Below are 20,726 nucleotides of genomic sequence, written 5' to 3' on the forward strand. Positions count from 1 at the left end.
GAACTCTGGATCAACCTGGAGCTCTATTATCAGCTACAGAGGCCTTCAGGAAAGCTTTGCTGGCTGCAGAAGGAGGCCTGGTTGAAACTATCAAAAGCCAAAGAAAAGGAGGTGAGTCAGTGGATTACATCCCCCCCCCCCTTGAAAATAAGACCTTTTTTTGGCTGGCATTTTTTTAAAATTTAAAAAATGATAGATAGATAGATAGATAGATAGATAGATAGATAGATAGATAGATAGATAGATAGGCAGGCAGGCAGGCAGGCAGGCAGGCAGGCAGGCAGGCAGGCAGGCAGGCAGGCAGGCAGGCAGGCAGGCAGGCAGGCAGGCAGGCAGGCAGGCAGGCAGGCAGGCAGGCAGGCAGGCAGGCAGGCAGGCAGGCAGGCAGGCAGGCAGGCAGGCAGGCAGGCAGGCAATTCATCAGGGCAAAAAGGCAGGATATGCTTTGGTTTCCTGCTCTTAAGGAGATTCATCTAATAAGACAAAAAATAAGGGCCTTCTTCATGGTGACTCCTTCCCTGTGGAACATCATTCTTTCAGAAATAAGTTCAGCCTCCATGTTGACACTTTCTCAAAAGGTAATGAAAATATGGTTTTGCCAGTGAGCCTGGGGACCGAAGATGATACAAAGCCATCAAGTGGTTGATCTGATAGTTATCACCAGGAGACAGGATGAGGATTTACTGGATTTATATTGGAGTTTCATTTCTGTAAGTAATCCTGAGTCATTATGAGTGAGTTGGGCAGCCATATAATTTCCCCTAACAAATAAACAAATTGCTTTTTCCTATTATGTAGAAAGTCTTTAAAGTCATACATTAAATTGATGATCACCAAGTTTAATTTGTTTAAAAAAGAATTAAGATAGAATATTGGAAAAATTTCCAGATATTATAAACTGTTCGGAATATACTGAGAACAATGTGGCCATCAGACATTTTTAATCTGGATCACATATCTATTCTTAGTTAATTCCTTTATGGAGGAGAAGGTTGACTTTGTTGTTCTGTAGCTCTCATGCATTGTTATGATTCTTTGCAAATGGAAAATTAAAATGTATAAAATTGTAGATTATCTATTTTATCTATTTATTTTTCTATCTATCCCTCAGATGATCACTATTATTATATATAATGTGGACAATGACAGGCCTCCTAGCAACTTGTTTAAATATTTATTTGTTTTGTATAAATTTCTGAGTGAACTAGGAAACATTACTAACTTGACTACAAGTATTATTCAGAAGCAAGGTGATGTGAATAGATGCGGGAATTTACTAATGATATCTGACTGGAATGATGCAAAAAGCCCCATCCAAATACTATGCTTAAATGTTAGAAAATCTAATATAAAAATATAGCCTTTAGAAACAGAAATAGAAATATTTGGATCCAGAGAAAATGGATTAAATAATAACAGTTATCTGAAAAGATTTAAGAATCTTTCTCTGCAGAGAAAGTCTTCATGAAACAGTTAAAGAATAGCCTTGGGCAAGGAATATTTCTTGTAGTGAGAATTCCATAAGCAGGGAACCATATCAATTGCAATGTATTTTCCAGTGAGTTCAAACTTAGTTATCTTACAAGTAATTGACTAGGAAACCTCTATTTTTTTTGATGCACCATATCCTAATAATCCACTACCTTTCTGGATTGTAAATCAGTATGCCATTCAGTACTGTGTATAATAAATTAGTAAGAATGAAGAATAGTGTTTTGGCAAAGTAATCAGATGTAAAATTACCACTGAATTGGGTTCAGCTAGATTTGGAAGACATCTGAATAAGAACGTGTTCCTCTGAAGTGTTCAGAATATAAATACCATAGATTGGGAACAATTGGTTTCCCTATTAGATAGGGAAGGGGAATGCAATCTGCCTGGTCCTGCTTTGTCTATTTGCAGCTTTCACTATATTCAACTGCTGTATATTTTGGGGCCAGCTCAAAAGGAGGTTGGGGAGAGGGGTGGAGTCAATGGCGCTGGCGGCACGGAGTTTCCCCTTTTCCATGGGGAAACTCTGAATCCCCGCTGCTTGGGGGGCTTTTGTTCCCATGGAACTAAGCTGGATCCTCCCTGAAGGGGAGGGGATGCAGGGGATGCTGCTGGGTGGAGGTGGTGGTTTGGGGTCAGCATGTTGCAACGGTTCTCTTTCCTAGGTGATGAATTGTGGAAGGGATGACAATAAGAGCAAGGGTCAACCCGTGTGGGAAGCTGGAGTGGCTAATGATTCAAATACTAACAGAATCTGAAGCTCATTTATTTTTAATTTTGAGTGGGTTGTGCTCCCATGAATGGATCTGGCTGAGTTTGGAGTTGCTTCTGGTCTCACAGTTCTTATCTGAACAACAGGTAGAAGCTGAATTGCAGATCTGATGTGACAATTGCAGGCATTCTAGAATCAGGAATGTCCTTGTTAATTTGTAGGTATGATGTTGTAATTTCTTGTGAATGGGCTGTACTTGATGACTGTCCAGAAACTTCAGCTGCTACAGCATGTGGCAGTCTGGCAGTTAGATTCATCCATGTTGATGCCACTACTATAAGAACTGCAAGATTGCTTCCAAGTGCAATTCAATACCACCTGCTCTCGGTTGAATTTAACTATCCTGAAAGCTCTCCTACTTTAGAGGTGGCACATTAATTACTACTTGGATGAGAATAAGGCTTAAAAACATACTTTCCCTAAAGTAACATTGTGGCTTATATTAGAAATTGTTTTACTAACAAGCTTATTTGACTAAGGTTGTTTATTCCCAAAGTGTATGGTGCAATTAATGTAATGGCTTTAGTTTGGAATTCCTTCTGGTTTGGAATTCCTTCCCAAGTCATACATTTATTTAGGACTCCTCAAATTTTATACAGCCTAACCATTTTCTCAGTTGTGGAATGCTAATTATAACATTCTGAACACATTAATTTATTGCCATCATTTAATTAGATTCAAGTTTGTCTGAATACTTCTTCATAATGACACCAGTAATTGTACACAATATGTTAATCAGCATAAGGTAAAAAAGAATGAATACTTCCCAAAATTTGGAACCAATATATAGATGTATACCCTAAGACTGAATTTCTTGTTACTGCAGTCACATTAACTTCCATTTATATGCAGTTCTAAATCATTTTTTATTCCAAAGAGGGTTTTTTGCAAGTATGATTACCAAGTCATGTAGTAATCATTTTCACCTGTGTATTTGTTTGCTGAGAGCAAAGTGAAAAAACATGCTTATTTCTTTTGAACTTCATTCTTTTATTTTTGGCCTACTTATCAAATCTATCAAAATTATTTTGAATTTTATTAGTTACTTTCTAGGTGACTATCCCACCCAATTGTGTGTCATCCACAGATTTGAGAAATACTATCTTAATCTGCACATCCAAGTCATTGATAAATATGCTGAAGATTATAGAGCTCAAGACTGCTTCTCATGATAAATCAGTAATGAGCACTCTATGAATAGAATTTTCAAGCCAAATTATCACCATCCAATTAACATTTCATTAATCATTTTACTGATCAGAATCTCCATGACTCCCAAGAAAGGGATTCTGTCTAATACCTATAGCCTGAAAAAACAAACAAATCAAACTAGGAACAATTGATTTCAAAAAAATACAGCCCAGAATTAAGTAAATAATATTTGAAAGGCACAAAACTGATTCTTGAACAACCTATTTTAATCTTACATAATTATTCTTTCTAGCTTTTTTAGTTTCATAGCACTGACCCAAAGGTATTCTGAACTGCAGTATATAATCTTATATTTGGTCTCTATGGAGGATTACAGATTCAGTAACAAGAGCATCTTTCAGTATTGCACTGCTGTTTTTTGAATTATTAGCTGGTAGAGATCATTTGCAAGACTTGCTTAAAAGGAAAATATCCCAACAAACGTTATTTGGTCTTTTTCCTCTTTTAAAGTATGCAACACAATTATGTATCAATAGTAATTACAAAAAAAAACCCCTCCACCTGTAAATCCATGATTAAGTTTATAAAGGAATTCAATTTACAAAAGTCCTCCTAAGTGTTCACAGCCTAACTTTTGCGGCTTGGAATAGTAGTGTGTAGTTCTTGCTGTCCACACCTCTTATCTATGTCTTAATCTTCCAGATATAAAATGTAGAACAAGTAGACCAATCCATATTCAAAGTCTCTTGTCTTGTGTGTATAGAAATTACTTTAAATCCTTTAATTAGAAATGGATAATGGCTTCAGAGGCTGTTCATAATCTGTTTGCAAGTCCAACAAGCATAAAAAACAGTTCTTAGGTTACATAGATTATAGGAATTTTCCTTTTTCTTGAAGAAATGGTCTACTTTGTGAGGTGATCTTTCTTCCCTCATAAATGAAGCTGTAGCGGTGTATTGTTTTGTAGCAGTATAATGAGAACATTGTATAATGAGAACATTTTTTAAAAAAAATCCACATGTTTAGTGAACATTATTGTTCCAACTCAATCAAAAAGATTAAATTATTTTATGCATTTCATTTTTTTAAAAACCATTTGTATAGCCACCCATCTTATAGCCAACTTTGGGTGGCTCCCAAGTCAAAAGTTAAAATAGCATCAATTCCATAGCAAAATTTTAGAACTAAAAACATTAAAAACAACAAAAACCTGGCACCATTAAATTTCTGATATCAGGTCACGTCTAATTCTTTTTAATATGTGGACGCAATTTGGCCTGTTATTATTTATGTTTCTGGGTATGATTTAAAATTGTGATTCTAGGCTACAGTATCCCTGGAATATGTTGAGCTTCTGACAGGACATCTTGGATCCTAGTCCATCCAAATTTATAAATGTAGTTCAGATTTTAAAGTGATTACAGCAGTCTTTTATCTATTTTATTTTATTTTTTTAAATTACCTGCTGGCCGACTTATCTGCCAGCTGGGATTTGCACTGGAGCCGGGAAACACGGCTTCTGGCATAGCCGCCATCTTGGATGACCGGGATCTCGTGAGATTTTGCGAGATCCCAGCCCCAGACCTTGCACATCCGGTGCAGGCCTATGACTCAGCTGGGGGCATGGCCAGCCTGCCCTATAAATAGGGTTGCACAGAGTTTGGGCCTCCTTTTCGCCCTGGCTGTTGAAGAGTGAACACCTGCTGCTGTTCGCTGTTGTGGGAGCCACGTGGCATGGCCTACTAGGCCCAACGACCAGGTTTGGTTTAGGCCCGCCTGTTACCTAAAGGTAACAATTTAGGATGGGCCCTTGTAAACCTCGTGCCACTTAGGCCTTCAGCCTTGCTTGGGCCTTGGGATCCATGGCTCCCCCCTCCTCATTAAGCTTTATGCTTGAACATTTTAGGGGTGGTTACCGTGGACCTATTAGGCCTATTTCTTGGGGTGGTGCACGGGGCCTAGTTTTTGTCATTGATCGCATCGTGTCCCCAAGTCTCCTAGGGATGACACCGAAGAAACAGAGAGCCACCCCTCTGTCTGATGAGCCGGTGCCTAGGCCTTGATGGGCCTTGAGGATCTTGGCCAGGGCCCGGGAAGCCACCGAGGAGGCCCGTCATCAGGCCAGGCATTTGGGGGGGAGGCCAAGAGGGCAACCTGTTTTTGATTCTTCTCTGCCACTCACTCATGGTCCAGGGTCATCGAACATCTCGACGAGTTGGATGCCCGCTGGAGGTCAGTTTATGGACAAGGAGGCATGCCGTCTCAGGTGTTGACCTCTTTGGGCAGGCCTCCCAGCGAACAGGGCTCTCAACTGAGTACGAGTGTGGTGTCTTTCCCAGCTACAGCGGCCTCGTCAGGCAAGCCCCTTCTCAGGACACCTGGGAGTGCATCTATGGTTGCAGGTGAGCCAAGTATACTCAATCACCACACACAGCTGCCCTTGCTTGGCCAGGTGGTCACGCCCCCAACACGAATTGGAGTGGCTACACCAGCCATGGGTTTCGTGTCTGCTGCCACCAGCAACCAGGTGTGGGCAGCCTATTCTCCACCCACCTCAGGTTTTGGTTCCCAGCGGTATGACACATACAGGGGCTGATGCCAGACTCCCACAGGAAGTGGTGATTTCACCTGATCATCTGGGCGCCTTTAGGCCATGTGCCATCCCTTGGGGGTTGCCTTCCACCCCCCTGGGCTTCCACTTACACCCATCTGTGAGGGAACGAGTTTGGAAGGGAGAGTATGTAGATATATTTTCCCTACTGAACCGTGAGATTCCCAAAAAGGACAAGGAGGAAGAAGCAAAGTCTGACAGGCCAAAGAAAGTCAATGTAGACTGGTGTTTTAGTTCTTGGCTTTATGCCTTTCTCACATATATGTCAATAGTGATTGAGAAGGAGCCTGCAAGGCCCTCTGCTATGCTACAGTATATTGATCTCATTGCCCAGGCTCACTACGAGTATGAGGACAATTCATGGTTGCAATTTGACAAGTCCTTTCGCATGAGAGTGGCTTTCGAAAGAAATCTGCTATGGGACATGGTAGTACCAGATTTATGGTTTCACGCCACGCAACTTTCACGGGCTGGTGGCAGCGAAAGGACAGACAGTGGTCATTTCATGAAGGCACTGGGGCAGCCACAGGGACAAGGCTTCTTCCTCCTTGTCACGAGTTTGCTGCCAGAGGGACATGTTTTCACCCCTTGTGCATGTTTAAACATGCCTGCGGCAGTTGCGGGAGCATGCACGCCACACAATCCTGCCCTCGAGCCAAAGGTTCCAAGAACCTTTGGCTCGAGGCAGATGGGCAGTTCAAACGTCAGCCCTCCCCTCAGGGAAAAGGGCCCCAGTCCGGTTAACCCGGACATGTTGCGGTTCCTGTTCTTAGATTATCACCCGCACAGAAGTGTGGCGGTGCTCTTACGGGGTTTTCAAGAGGGTTTTAGGATCCCTTCACCTCCTGCAACCTCAAATTGGTTGTTGGACATGAAGACATTGTGAGGTTAAAAATTCAGAAGGAGGCATCAGAAGGCAGGGTTCAGGGCCCGTTTGCGGCCCCACTTTCCCCGCACTTCGAGTCTCTCCACTAGGAGTGGTCCCCAAGAAGGCCAGTGGTGAATTTAGTTTGATTCACCACCTGTCTTTTCCCAGGGGCAAATCGGTGAATTATTTCATTCCCGAGGAACTTTGTTCCTTGTGCTACGCATCCTTCAATGCTGCTGTAGACATGGTGAAGAAGTGTGGTGTCAGTGCGCTGATGGGCAAATGCAACATCAAGTCTGCATTTAGGATCTTGCACATTCACCTGGACGATTTCGAGCTCCTGGGTTTCCATTTCGAGGGAGTATTTTATTTCGACTGAGCACTGCAGATGGGCTGCTTGGTGTCTTGCGCACTCTTTTGAGAGCTTTAGTACCTTCATCGAGTGGACACTCAGGAGATGGTCCAGTTCAGGATCGGTCATCCATTACCTGGATGATTTCCTCATGGCAGGGCCTTCTCATTCCGGGCATTGTTCTGCCCTGATGGTGGCTTTTGGCACCTTGTGTGCCCAATTGGGCATTCCCCTGGCCCCAGAAAAGACAGAGGGCCTTGCCACCAGGATCACTTTTCTCGGTATTGAACTAGACTCAGTGGAGCAATCTTGTCGATTGCCGGTAGAGAAGTTGGTTAAGATTAGGGACAAGTTGAAGCAGGCTCTGGCTCACAATAAGGTTACCTTCCACCAGCTCCAGGAGCTGGTAAGGTTACTCAACTTTGCCTGCCGTGTAGTGACACCAGGCAGGGTCTTTCTGTGTCATTTGTATGCGGCAATGAAGGGGCTTCGGTTACATCACCACAGGACATGCCTACATGCGGGGGTCAAGAGCGACCTCCGCATGTGGCACAGGTTTTTAGAACATTTTAATGGTCTCTCCTTTTGGAGACAAGAGCTTGGAAGCAGAACTGCAACTTTGCTCCGATGCCGCGGAGACCTGCAGCTTCGGGGTTATTTTAGGGGATCACTGGTGTAATGCTATGTGGCCTCCAGATTGGGTGGCCTCTTCTGTCATGAGAGACCATACCTTTTTAGAACTTTTTCCACTGGTAGTAGCAGTGGAGCTATGGGGTGACCAATTTAAAGATAAAACCGTGCACTTTTGGTGTGACAACCTGGCTGTCGTGCACGTGGTTAACTCCCTCACCTCTAAAAGTGAGAGGGTCATGCATCTGGTTTGCCATTTGGTGCGAAGGACATTGACACTGAATACGCTGTTCTTGGTCTGCCATGTTCTGGGGCTCGAGAATGGTATGGCTGACACCTTGTCATGTGGTCAGTTGTCCAGGTTCCGGATGCTGGCTCCGGAGGCTCGAGAGGCACCAGATGCATTTCCACAGCATTTATGGAGCCTGGGAGGGCTTCCAAATACTGGAGGATCAAGGCAGGTAGGGGCATGTCCCTCTCATTAGCGCCTAGCACTCAGCGGGCCTACCAAAACTCAGGTAAGGAGTTTCAGGACTTTCGTATTGTGCAGGGCTATGCCCACGCATGGCTCATCCCGGTGGACCACATCATTGAATTCTGCGTGCTGCTTAAGCAGCGAACCCTGTCAGTAAAGACTATTTGTAGCAGGCTATCAGGGTTAGTGTTTATCGCCAAGTCTCAGGGTTTTCCTGATTCTTCAGTGGATTTCCGCATTAGGAAGATGCTAGAAGGTTGGGTGAGAAAGCAGTTAGTACCACTCATCAATGGCAGGAAAGCACTGTCATTACAGCACCTCACTGACCTTGGTAGGATGTGGGCTGCATTGTGCTCCTCTGAATTCAAGGCTCACCTTTTTCATGCAGCGGCCACAGTTATGGTTTTTGGGGCGTTTCGCATGTGTGAGGCCCTTGCCTCCTCCTGCTCTGATGAGTCATTCCATGCCCTGCAGTTTGCTGATGTCATGTTGGAAGCGGTTATGGTCTCTCTGTTAGTCAGGCTGTCCAAGACAGATCAGTTAGACAAAGGTTTTAGGGTTGTCCTTGCAGCTGCCGCAGATCATTCAGTGTGTCCTGTGACTGTGCTCTCTTCTTTCTGTTCCCTGCGGGGTGTGGGTCGGGGATACCTATTTAGTCATAGAAACGGTTACTCCCTGACTAGATACCAATTTTGGGCTATTACAGTTAGGGCTCTGGCTGCAATCGGGCTGGATCTGACTTTATATGGAACTCACTTGTTCCGAATTGGTGCTGCTACCACAGTGGCTGTATCAGGTTTTCAGGATTCCAGAATCTAGGCAATAGGCCGTTGGCAGTCTTCTGCCTTTAAAACTCAGGCAATGATAATGTCTAGCCCTCTTTTCTCCCCTAGATAGTCCACTCGGGGAAAAACCATCAGCGTTGCTATGCGGCCAGAGCATGGTGTTCTGGGCCAGACGGAGTGCCGCAAGATTGTCCCTTGGGACCTAGCCAGCTTTGGGCTGTTGGGTCAACATCATTTGGCTCGGAAGGAGAAGCCTGTGTTGGAAGGAGCTCCTCCCGTTGCTCTTGGGCAAGTGCCACAATGTGGTTGCACCCAAGTGGTTGGTCTTGCATCTTGGGGGCAACTACCTTTGTATTTGGGGGGGGGGCTGGCATTGATTAGTCAGGCCCATGAGGGAGCCCACAGGTCCTCACGGGCCTGCTTGACCATCCACGAAAGTGGTCAGGTCCGATATCTTTCCGAGGGAAGGGATGCCATTTCCCCAAGGGCTATTCACAGGGTACATAGGAAGGTGAACAAGGCTAACCAAAATTGAGGGTGAGGGCGTGGTCCCTTCACCTGGATCAGCAAGGAGCTACACCCATAGTTGCCCAGGAAGTTTATTTGACGTCATTTCCACCCCAAATTGTTAGTGACCTCTGCAGGTCCCTATTATTGTTAATTAATTAATAATTTAATTAATTAATTTATGTTAATTAATAAAGTGACCCAATTTTAAACCCAGCTTCTGTCTCCGTGTGATCACTCCACTTCCGGCACAAATGTATATACTGCCTATCACACTGTCCAGTGACTTTTTAAAACAAATTCTGTCTCATAATATTTTACTGGAAATGTTTAAGCATGTTTTAGAACCAGGGTGTAATATTTGTGTTAAAGAAAACTGTAACAAAACTGTTCTTTTTAAAAAGTGGTATGACTACTGTTAAATATGATATTGTTTTGACAGGAGACAACTGCAATTCCATTGATTACAACAAGATGAAAAATTTCCTGCTGGATCTTCAGAACAGAAAATACATTCTACAAACAAAAGAAAGCATTACTGAAGATAAGACGGCTTTGAAGAAATTATTGGTGGATCAGATGTTTAAATATTATGATTCAGACAACAATGGACTTGTAGATAGCAATGAACTAACACAGGTAAATATTTGGATTACATCTTTATTGCTACAAATACTAGTTGTAAAACAGTAAAAAAAAACTTTGCCAAGATTAGTAGCATGTGTTACTATCATCATTTTTTGAGTACTATTTCTGTGGAAACAAAATATTATTTTTCATATTAAGAATTATTATAACTAAAACAATGAGCAACTGAAATGTCTCAGAAAGAAACTCAATTGAAGCTGTTGATCTCTGATTTTCATCTTCTAAGATTTAATTGAAAACAACAAAGTAAGTATGATGGCAAAATTGGCATTAATTAAGTGCTTTGTTATAATTAGTTACTTTTTGCATTGATAATTGCCTAGAAATATCACAAAGCTATTGAAAAGCTTGCATTTTACAGGTTTTTCACTCTAGTATTTCAAATTTAAAGTAAACATAAAATATAGAGAGAATAGATATAATTTTTCATCCATCTGGTGCAAAAATGTTCAGGCACACACAATTAAAAACACAGTTAATGCTCATTTGGCACAATTATCTTTGTTCATTTGGCTATGGCAGTTTAGACTTTTCTAGGGTTTTGTTTCTTCCTTTCATTTTATTTTGGGTGAAAAGTGTTTATTAGTAAACCAACTATGGGAAATTCAGTCCAGTATTATCAATCCAGCATTATTAATGGAATCCAGAGCATGATACCATGGTCTTTCGAGACTGAAGCCAATGCAATTATCAATGCGTATGTAGTGTGTGACAGCATATAGATTTACACAAATTATTGATTTTATTAAACTTTCCTCTGTGAAAGAATTATATAAATTGGCATATATGACTGTAACTAATTCAGATATTATCCCATGTGCACTATGAAAGAATATAGTGCATATGATTCCTATAATTGATAAATATATGCATAGAATGTGATAAAGGATGCTGTTTACAATGGTACCTCTACTTAAGAACTTAATTTGTTCCTTGACCAGGTTCTTAAGTAGAAAACTCTTGCGCATGCATGAGTGTCGCAGGTGAGGGGTGGATCCCCCCCCCCACTGCTACTTGTTCACTGAACTGGGAGCAACCCACTGCTGGTGTGTGTGTGTGTGTGTGTGTAGAATGGGGGGTAGGGGGTTAAACTGGACAACCAACTGACAAGGCATAATAAGGTAGCCTGCCTCAATGTCAGATGATTGAAACATTGAATTTTGAGATGGCCATACTGAGATTTATTCCCTCTCCAAGTGCCCAGAGAAAGGAAAATGCTTTATTCACTCTGGACTGCCAAAGCCTCCTTAAGCGCCACCAAAAGGCTCCTCTGGCAGCCCAGAAAAGCCCAAGATGGCTGGGATTAAAGGGGGAATGGCAGAAAATTGGCTGGGCCTTCGTGCCACTCTCAAATTTCCTGGGAAATTTTTCCAGGCTCGGGTTCTTAAGTAGAAAATAGCTCTTAAGAGGAGGCAAAAAAATATTGAACGCCCGATTATTATCTAGAAAAGTGCTTAAGTAGAGGCATTCTTAGGTAGAGGCACCACTGTATTTGCTAATCTTTATTAATACTACATACCTTCTCCAGTTTCCGGTATCATTTTTAAATTACCCACAGCTGCCCATTGTATTCCTACAAATTGTACAGGATAGAATCTGTTCCATTTTGAGTCAATCTACTTTAACCACTATTATATGAAAACAAGCCAGAATCTGAAACTATGTTTTGATTCAGAGTAATATGTTTAATTATAGGATTTTATTGGATCGGTTTCAATTATTATTTGAACATTTCTGAACGTATTTTTCTCAATCTGCATTTTTTTTTGTTTATTAAATGTCTTTATGGGAATTTAATCAGGACTCTTGTGTCTTTAATTGGAGCAAATAGATCTATACAAATTTCTGATTGCATAAGCAGCAGGAAGTCCTGTAGATAATTAATTCACTGAAAGCACTGGAGAATAAATCCATCTTTATTCTCTCAAACAAATAATAGTCATTCCACCTCTGCCCAAGGGTATAAACTACAAATCCAATATATTATTTTACATGATTGGCAGCATTATACAAACAGAATAAATAGTAAAATCAGTAGTAATGCTAAAAGTCAGGCATGAGAAGTATTTGCTGAGTGCTGTAGGTAAATTTAGATATAACAGGGTAAAGCAAATGTCCTTTAGAATTCTGTCCTACTCCTTCATAGCAAACATATTATTATGAAACCATAGCACTGAGGGAGCTGTTATATAGATCCATCCTGTGAAGACTTTTAAATACATTATTGTTTATTTTCTGGGAAGAGGGAAGAGCAGACTGGTTCATCCATATATTTTTTCTAAGCAATCTTACCCTGGAAGAGGAAATTAAAAATAGGCAAACATTTATGTGTCCCTGCTTAAAATATAATTTGACATAAATTGCATAGGATAATATCCTATATTGTTTATGCTACAAAATTGAAAAAAAGAAAGCTGTGTGCCCAATCTGGTTCAGGAACAAAATATAGTATATCTTAAAAGCATGTTGCAGTCATGATTACCCTCTTAGGGTTATTCCATTTAACAATATAAAAGCTATATGAATTGTTACATTCCTGATTTAGGACCGTGTATAATTTTGGCTCTATGGTCACTGGGTGGTTGGCATTCAAGTGTAAATCCAATAAACCCACTTCAATCTTTAAAAGAATCTAATTTATTCCAAGCTTGAACAATTCATACCTTGCCTTTTTTTTATTCCTTATTCAAGAAGCAACTGCCAAGGTTTCTAGATATATCCTTTTTCAAATGATTGGATAGTAACAATACCAATATATTATGTAGGTCCTATTCCTGGTTTATGACAAATTACTGAAATTCTTTTGAGTTCCATACATAATTATGGGGGTTGATTGCCATTCTTATAACCATCATATGAATATTTTTCTTCTCACTTATAGAGAATCTGGAGTTTTAATTGCTGCAGTTTAAGAGATGCCACAAATAAGAATGAATATCCTAGATGAAATTTGCTTTGTATAGTCATTTTCATTTTCTTGCCTTACCTATCTAGTTGCAAATCTTCAAGTCAGTTCTTTTAAGTACAAAGGAAAGATCTGCTGATAGCTTGGGTATAAAAGAACATAGTGGAACATGTACATGCCCAACCCTTTGTGATAAAATGAAATGCATATTGATAATAGCTTTTAGTGAACCCCCAAAAGAGCAGATGGCAAGGTCAATTAAGTTTATCTGAAAAACTATTCATCTTCATCTTATGAAGGCATGAATTCTTCATGAAATATGTTACATGCCTAAATCACAATATTGAATTTATTAGCATATATCGAAGTAAATATATGCTCCAATAAATAAACAACATTAAAAACTTTGAATGATATCAAGATTTACTATTTAATTGGATACCACACCAGACTATCTCATTTTACAAAGAATCTCTTCAAATGACTAGAACTGTTAACTCCTTAATAATTTAATTTATTACATTTATATGCTGCCTAACTCCTATTGATTCCTGTAAATTTTAAAGACTAGATTATCTTTCTTCTTAACCTTTTAAAAGGCTATATAGAGTTATCAGTTGTACCTTACATGGGCATGCCACTGAAGAATAGTTTTAATTGGTGAAAAACAACATAGCATCATGCTTATTAGTGGGTGAGAACTATCTTAATCATATACCAATGTTGCAGGTGCTGTGTTATCTACTATTAAGATTTCAATTACAATTAATGATTGTTTTTCATGGATTGTCACCTAAACACACTTAGTACTGTAGTCCATTCATCAATAGTTAGAATACGATTTGTGGGATAGACAATAATAACTCCACCTTTGAAATTGAAATGAATACCTTCATTATTTGAATGATAACTTATCCTTCTAATCTTTTTGGAAAGTGTTGAAGACTTTCCAAAGTTCTTTCATGAGCGTTTAAATTATAGATTGTTGCTATTAATGGATGATTGATAACTTTTTTCTATTTATTTATTGTTTTATTATTTTATTTGTTTGTTTTTGTATTTTGTTCTTAAAATCTGTTTTTCTTCTTGTTTGTGATTGTATTTAAGCAATAAATACTTTTTTTTTTAATGGAACTGCTATGAGCCACTAGGAGTCTGACTACATAATAGTCTATTGTTAAATAAGTAAATAAATAAACAATTTTTTTTTTAATGAAAACAAATATTTATGGAAGAAATTAGCAACCTGTAGAAAAAGATTCCCCACTGGAAAAATAGCTTTAAATTAGACTTAAAATATTACAATATTGAGTAATCCTGAAGATCTCTGGTTGAAATTGTAGTAGAAAGTGCTGAATATTGGGATGTTGAAGACTTCTTAAAGGATTTTTACGTAGGAAAAGGGTCTGCATGAAGTATGTCTTTGGAGCTGTTTCAGGAAGCAGTGTAGCCATCTCACTTCCTAGAGTGAAGTGAAAAAACAATATGGTTGTGCTTCACATGCTCCAACTGACACTACTGATTATTAGGTGCTTCTTTCATGTATAATGCATGTGTGAAAAATCTCTTCTGGCTATTGAAAGTGCCAGTTTAGCTTTCAAGGCAATATAAAACATCTGACTGAAACAAATTGGGTTGCCTTATATGAAGAAAAAAATAACTCTCTTTGTCAAAGCAAATCTGACTCACTTCTCATGGGCCTAGAAAAAAAAGCTACAGCTACAGATAATCAAGCTATTCTATCACCTGCAGTACAAGTGCTAGTATATTTAACAAGGAATGAGCAGAAAAGTTATATAATTCTTCCTGTGGAAAATGTAAATTGAGTAAAGCACCAAAAAAATGAGGTGGCAAAAGCATGTTAAAAGAGGATTGCATTATAAGGTAAAGAGTTCAAACTAGGCTTCAGGGCATAAAGAGCACTGATTAAAAAAAGTTCCTGCTGTTTGGTCCTGAACGAACTTATTTATTAGTTGACAAATTTGGAGCCGCGTAAACACATTAAACATAATTTTGTGAATTTTGTTTGAATTTTGGCTGTTAGGTTTTGTTAATCAAAAACTGGATTCACATTTTACTACAAAGTCATGGTGCCTTTTAACTAATTGGTGAATAAGAATACATTAATTTACTACAAAGCATACTCTATTAATAAATTGGTTAGTAAGCATTCTGAGTTATATGGTGTAAGTAATATGATTCCTGTTATCTTATCCAGTTAGATGCAAGGCTAAAATAGAAGTACTCTATTATTTTATATGATTAATATTCAGTCAGGATATGTTTAGATGTCCAAGAATCAAATCTTCAGCATAATAGTTATTCCCATTTGTTGTTGTTAGTTGAGTTTTGTACATTGCTTCATTGCAAATCACTTCTTCACTCTATGTTACAAATGTTCACTATAATGAATATTCTTGCATGCTTTCTGGCACAGAAGCAGGCACAATTTCTTTCATAAATGTTCACTCAGTTTTCATTATAGTCAGTGAAGGGCTACCAAAATTTTCACTACCATACTATGGGCATGGCTTATGCAGGACACCCTGTATTTTCTTTCAACATCTTTCAATGCAAATTGGGTGTTCTGGGGTGGAGTTCCATTTTCACTACCCCACTGCGTTCCCCCTCATCCGGGCAGTAACCCACCCCTGATTATAGTGCCAAATGTGAACTGTTTAATGCTCTAATTTTTCTAATCTCCTCAAAACCCCACAGTGATCTTAGCAACACATTGTAATATGCAGTGAACCTCTGAAAGAAAAGAAAGACAGCTTCTCTGGATCACCTAATCAGAATTTCTAATCATATGAGAATCTTTATATTCAAATGAATGCAAGTTGAATTATCTCTAAGTCTTGTTGTTGCAAGAGAGGGAGTGGTGTAGCCATGTCTCAAGTTAGTTTCTACCTCATGATCAGTGAATACAAGTTTACCCATGTTAACAGTTCCATGCTCTCTCTTAAAGAGACCATAATCACTCTGAGTCAAAGTTGCAAAAAAATAATGGTCTTTTTGAACTGTACAAAAACACCATTTTGCAGAAATTGTATCTGCATCTTCTCTCTCGTCTTTTCTTAATTCCATGGCAAATCATTGAACAAATACAATCTTGAAAAGAGAGATTTACATGCATAAATGAACCTGAATTTCTATAATAGAAATATTTTTTAGTAATCTTAAATTACTTTTATTCTTTATTACATTGTTTTTGTCGACATGCCTTTATATTTGATAAGCAGAACTAATATAAATATGGTAACTGCTCTTTCTGCTTATAACCAGATGCTGGTATCAGAAAGATATTGACAATCTTTAGGACTGGCTGACTAACATTAACAAAACATTGTTGATGTTAAAAAGGTTCCTGAGAAAGGGATAAATATAAATATTATTCATTTGTATTTAATATCATTAAGAGACTGCTTGCCATTTTATGATACTGATCAACTAAAAATGCCCTTCCACATCCAATAACCTTTTATCTCTCAGCACCAGCTACTCTTTTAACGAAACTAAGTGGCAAGCTTTTAGTAGTAAGTAGTAAGCCTAGACCTCCTCTCTCTTTAGCATCAAACAGAACTTTGTACTTAATTCTTAGGGTTTTTTAAAAATCTCGCCCAACTAATTTAGAAATTTCTTTCTGCTATTGTTTTGAATAGTAAGTTTGTAATGCAAATATATTGTTTGAAAAAAGAATAGAATTCTGGGTAAAACATTTATTTTTATCTATTTATTCACATTTCCAAGGTTGCCTACTCATCAACAACTCTGAGCAGCTTATAAAGATTAAAGACAGGAACAATAAATTAAATTAAAACATGATTACACAAAGGAAGGGAAAAAAATATTGGCTCTGTATACGGAATAAACAAAATCTAATATAGTATTTTTTCTTATTAAGAATAGGCATCACTTTTTGGCAGCTTCTTAAATCACAGGTGTCTTTTATGACTCTAATAGAGGACAACCTTGCAATCTCAGGAAAAGAACCTGCTATTTTTTAAAAAAATACTGTTAACAGCTATATAAATCTGATTGACAAATGAATGCTGCTTAAAGCTTTCAAACTATTTTAAATATTTGACATTATAAATACCAGGATTGTATGAATATTTCATAGAATCATGCTAAGATTCCATTCAAGATTTAATCAGACTTTTAAAAATAAACTGGCAGGTCAAATTAATCAATCAATTGGATATTTCCAAACTTATAATCAGCATATGTACAGGTTTTCTCAGGAAAATCAAAATCAAACCAATTTGATTTTACAATTCACATAAATTATACTGATTTTCTGATTCAAATAGAAAATCAAAATCAAAATGAATACAAATTCAAATGAAATCTATATTTTGACCTATTTTTTTCTGATAAATACTGGCATTTTATATGTGGTACTATTGTTTGGAAGCTAAATTAAGCCAAGTTAATCTTTAAATGAGACTGTACCAAAGAATACCAGATACGTACCAGAATGAGGGACAGAAGAAGGGAAATGACAAACCATTTTTGGGATGTTGCCAAGGAAAGTGCATGGATATGTCTCTGTTATATCTTTTCAGTTTCACTTGCTCATTTTATTTGTTCATATGCAGTGTTTCTTTCTATATATGAAAAAAGATAAAACTAATTAATTTGGGGATAAAGGGGAGGGAAGGGGATTCAACCACCCAGAATATTTCTAGTACTTTATTGTTTTACCTATTGTATAGAGACAGGATTGTTTTTGTTTGTTTGTTTGTTTGTTCAATTTTTATGCCGCCCAACTCCCTAGAGACTCTAGGCGGCTCACCACCAAAAATATAAAACACCCAAATAATACCAAAACCTCTCAAAACAGTTTAAAACAATTCAAATACAACAGTTAAACCCATGCATAACATTTGTGGCCAGATCTCGACCACCAGGAGTATAATGGACCCAGGCCTGCCGGAAAAGCCAGGTCTTTACTGGTTTCTGGAAGGCATGTAGGGTGGGGGTAGTCTGGATCTCAGGAGGTAACTACTTCCAGAGAGTCAGAGCAGCCACAGAGAAGGCCCTCCTCTGTGGACCAGCCAGCTGACACTGTTTGGCTGATGGGACCTGGAGAAGACCAACTTTGTGTCACTATGTGATAGAAGATGATCTATGTGGTAGAAAGCAGTCTCAAAGATAGTCTGGCCCTAAGCCATGTAGGGCTTTAAAGAATAGAATAGAATGGAATGGAATGGAATAGAATAGAATAGAATTTTATTGGCCAAGTGTGATTAGACACACAAGGAATTTGTCTTGGTGCATATGCTCTCAGTAAAAGAAAAAGATACATTTGTCAAGAATCATGTGGAGTAATGACTAACACCTTGAATTGTGTCTGGAGACCAATCAGGAGCCAGTGAAGTCCACAGAGGATTGGTGTAATGTGGATGTACTTAGGTGCACCCACAACTGCTCGTGCGGCTGCATTCTGGACCAACTGTAGTCTCCAAACACTCTTCAGGTGTAGCCCCATATAGAGCACATTGCAATAATCTAGTCATGCAGTGACAAGGGCAGGAGTGACTGTGAGAAGAGCCTCCTGATCTAAGTAATTGGTGCAGTAAGTGAACTTGTGCAAAGATCCCCCTAGCTACAGCTGTCAGATGTTGTCTAACCTTAGCTGTGAGTCTGAGAAGACACCCAAATTGTGAACCCGTTCTGAGGAGGCACATTTCCCCACCCAAACCAAACCAATTAAGATTTGCTAAGAACTATTATAATTTACTACTATAATATTAGGAATCTATATAATTTGTTAGAATAATTTTACTGTGTATATTTTATAATTTAATAATTATAAGCTAAACTAGTAATTGGTGGTGATAGTACTTGATATATATTCCTTCTATTTATTAAATTTTTGATTGATAGGCATAAGTCCCAACTTACCATATTTAAAGCATATTATAAATTAATTGTTTAGTGGAAGACGTAACATAATCATTACTATTAAAATAATATAATCATTTATATTATATTATTAGAATAGAGCAGTTGAAAACAATCTAGTTTGCGCTAATTTAACTTTAAGTTTAAGGATTCATAGAATATACATTAAGGATTGTAATTCATTTTATGATCTAAGTAATTGGTGAAGTAAGTGAACTTGTGCAAAGGTCCCCCTAGCTACAGCTGTCAGATGTTGTCTAACCTTAGCTGTGAGTCTGGGAAGACACCCAAATTGTGGTGTTCTGGGGAGACACATTTCCCTGCCCAAACCAAAGATGGATAGTCAACACAGTCTTTCGTAGGCCAAATGCACAGCCACTTGACCTTGTCAGGGTTATGTTTGAGTCTGTTAACTCCTCTACATTATAAATCTGTGTGTGTATTATGTGTGTGTGTGTATTATGTGTGTGTGTGCACGCGCACGTGCACACACACATGTATGCATGTATGAATTACACACTTTATAATTACAAAAGAACTGGAGATCTCTGCTTTTACATAGTTCTAGTTCACTGGCCCTCAGCATCTTTAATATGATCTTTTAAATGATATTAGAAATACTTAATTATACAATTCAACTCCTTGAGCTCCAGTGTAATTTCATGGTTACAAATTCTCTTGTCAGGTAATAAAACAAGATGAACTTGGCAAGGATATGTCTGACTGCTCTCTTTTTGATCTGTTGAAATATGATGATTATAATAGTGACAAGCATCTTGGCCTGGAAGAATTCTATAGAGCATTCCGTGAGTATGACTCCTGATTTTATTCCACACAAAGTTACTGGTTTTAGAAATGTTGCACACACTGTTACGAATCATATGTTGAAATTGAATCCTATTGCAATGAAAGCTCTTCTGTACTTAAGTCTTAGTACTTATCTGCACAGCTCAGCTGTTCTGCAGCCAAATGGGACAGCAACTATTTTTTGAGTAGAAATGAAAGACATCAGACATCACTGGTCAATTGCATCTCATTACAAATTCAGTCTTTAAGTGTGTTTTCCTTCTATAATTTGAAAGTAGTTTCTTTGTCTGATGTTATGTCTAATGCTGTTGTCTATTTTGACTGAAATGCCTTACTTCTTTATATGCTATCCACAACAATTCAATGACTGTTTTCACTGAAGAAATGTTTCCTCAACTGAATAATATTCTTTATCTCTAAAAATGAAATTCTATTTACTATCAATATTTTAAAATGACACAGAGGTTAATAACTTTGCTTTTTATGTGAAATGTTGCTACTTCAAAACATAGCAGATATATAAAATGTGTGTGTGTGCGTTTGCATAGATTTTCACAGTATAGGTATGTCTTGGCGTATTCGGGTCTTTTCCTGTATACGGTTGATAGTATCTTGGTGACATTTCAATAATGTCCCACTTGGCATCTTCAGGCTGGTGTTTTCGGCTTCATGCTACGGCAAACAAAGCATGGTCGGGGATGCTGTCTTTCTATAAATATTGGTGTGTGTGTGTGTGGAGTGCTGGCTTAGTTGCTGTAAGTGGGTTGGTTGGCTGTGTCACCTGGTCTTCTGGTTTGTGGTGCACATGCATGC

General features: G+C 38.5%; 1 protein-coding gene across 1 annotated transcript in view; it reads left to right on the forward strand.

Moving 5' to 3' along the window:
• The first annotated feature begins 44 nt into the window (after positions 1-44).
• The window catches only part of FSTL5 (follistatin like 5), a 195,294-nt gene continuing 174,612 nt past the window's right edge, over positions 45-20,726 (forward strand). Inside the window, exons 1-3 of the mRNA XM_070757282.1 lie at positions 45-111; positions 10,086-10,282; positions 19,792-19,912. Coding sequence (XP_070613383.1) covers positions 10,118-10,282; positions 19,792-19,912 — 286 coding nt within the window. The 5' untranslated portion in view covers positions 45-111; positions 10,086-10,117. The remainder of the gene's footprint in view (positions 112-10,085; positions 10,283-19,791; positions 19,913-20,726) is intronic.

This window comes from Erythrolamprus reginae, chromosome 7 (genome assembly GCF_031021105.1).
Source record: "Erythrolamprus reginae isolate rEryReg1 chromosome 7, rEryReg1.hap1, whole genome shotgun sequence".
NCBI lineage: Eukaryota > Metazoa > Chordata > Lepidosauria > Squamata > Dipsadidae > Erythrolamprus > Erythrolamprus reginae.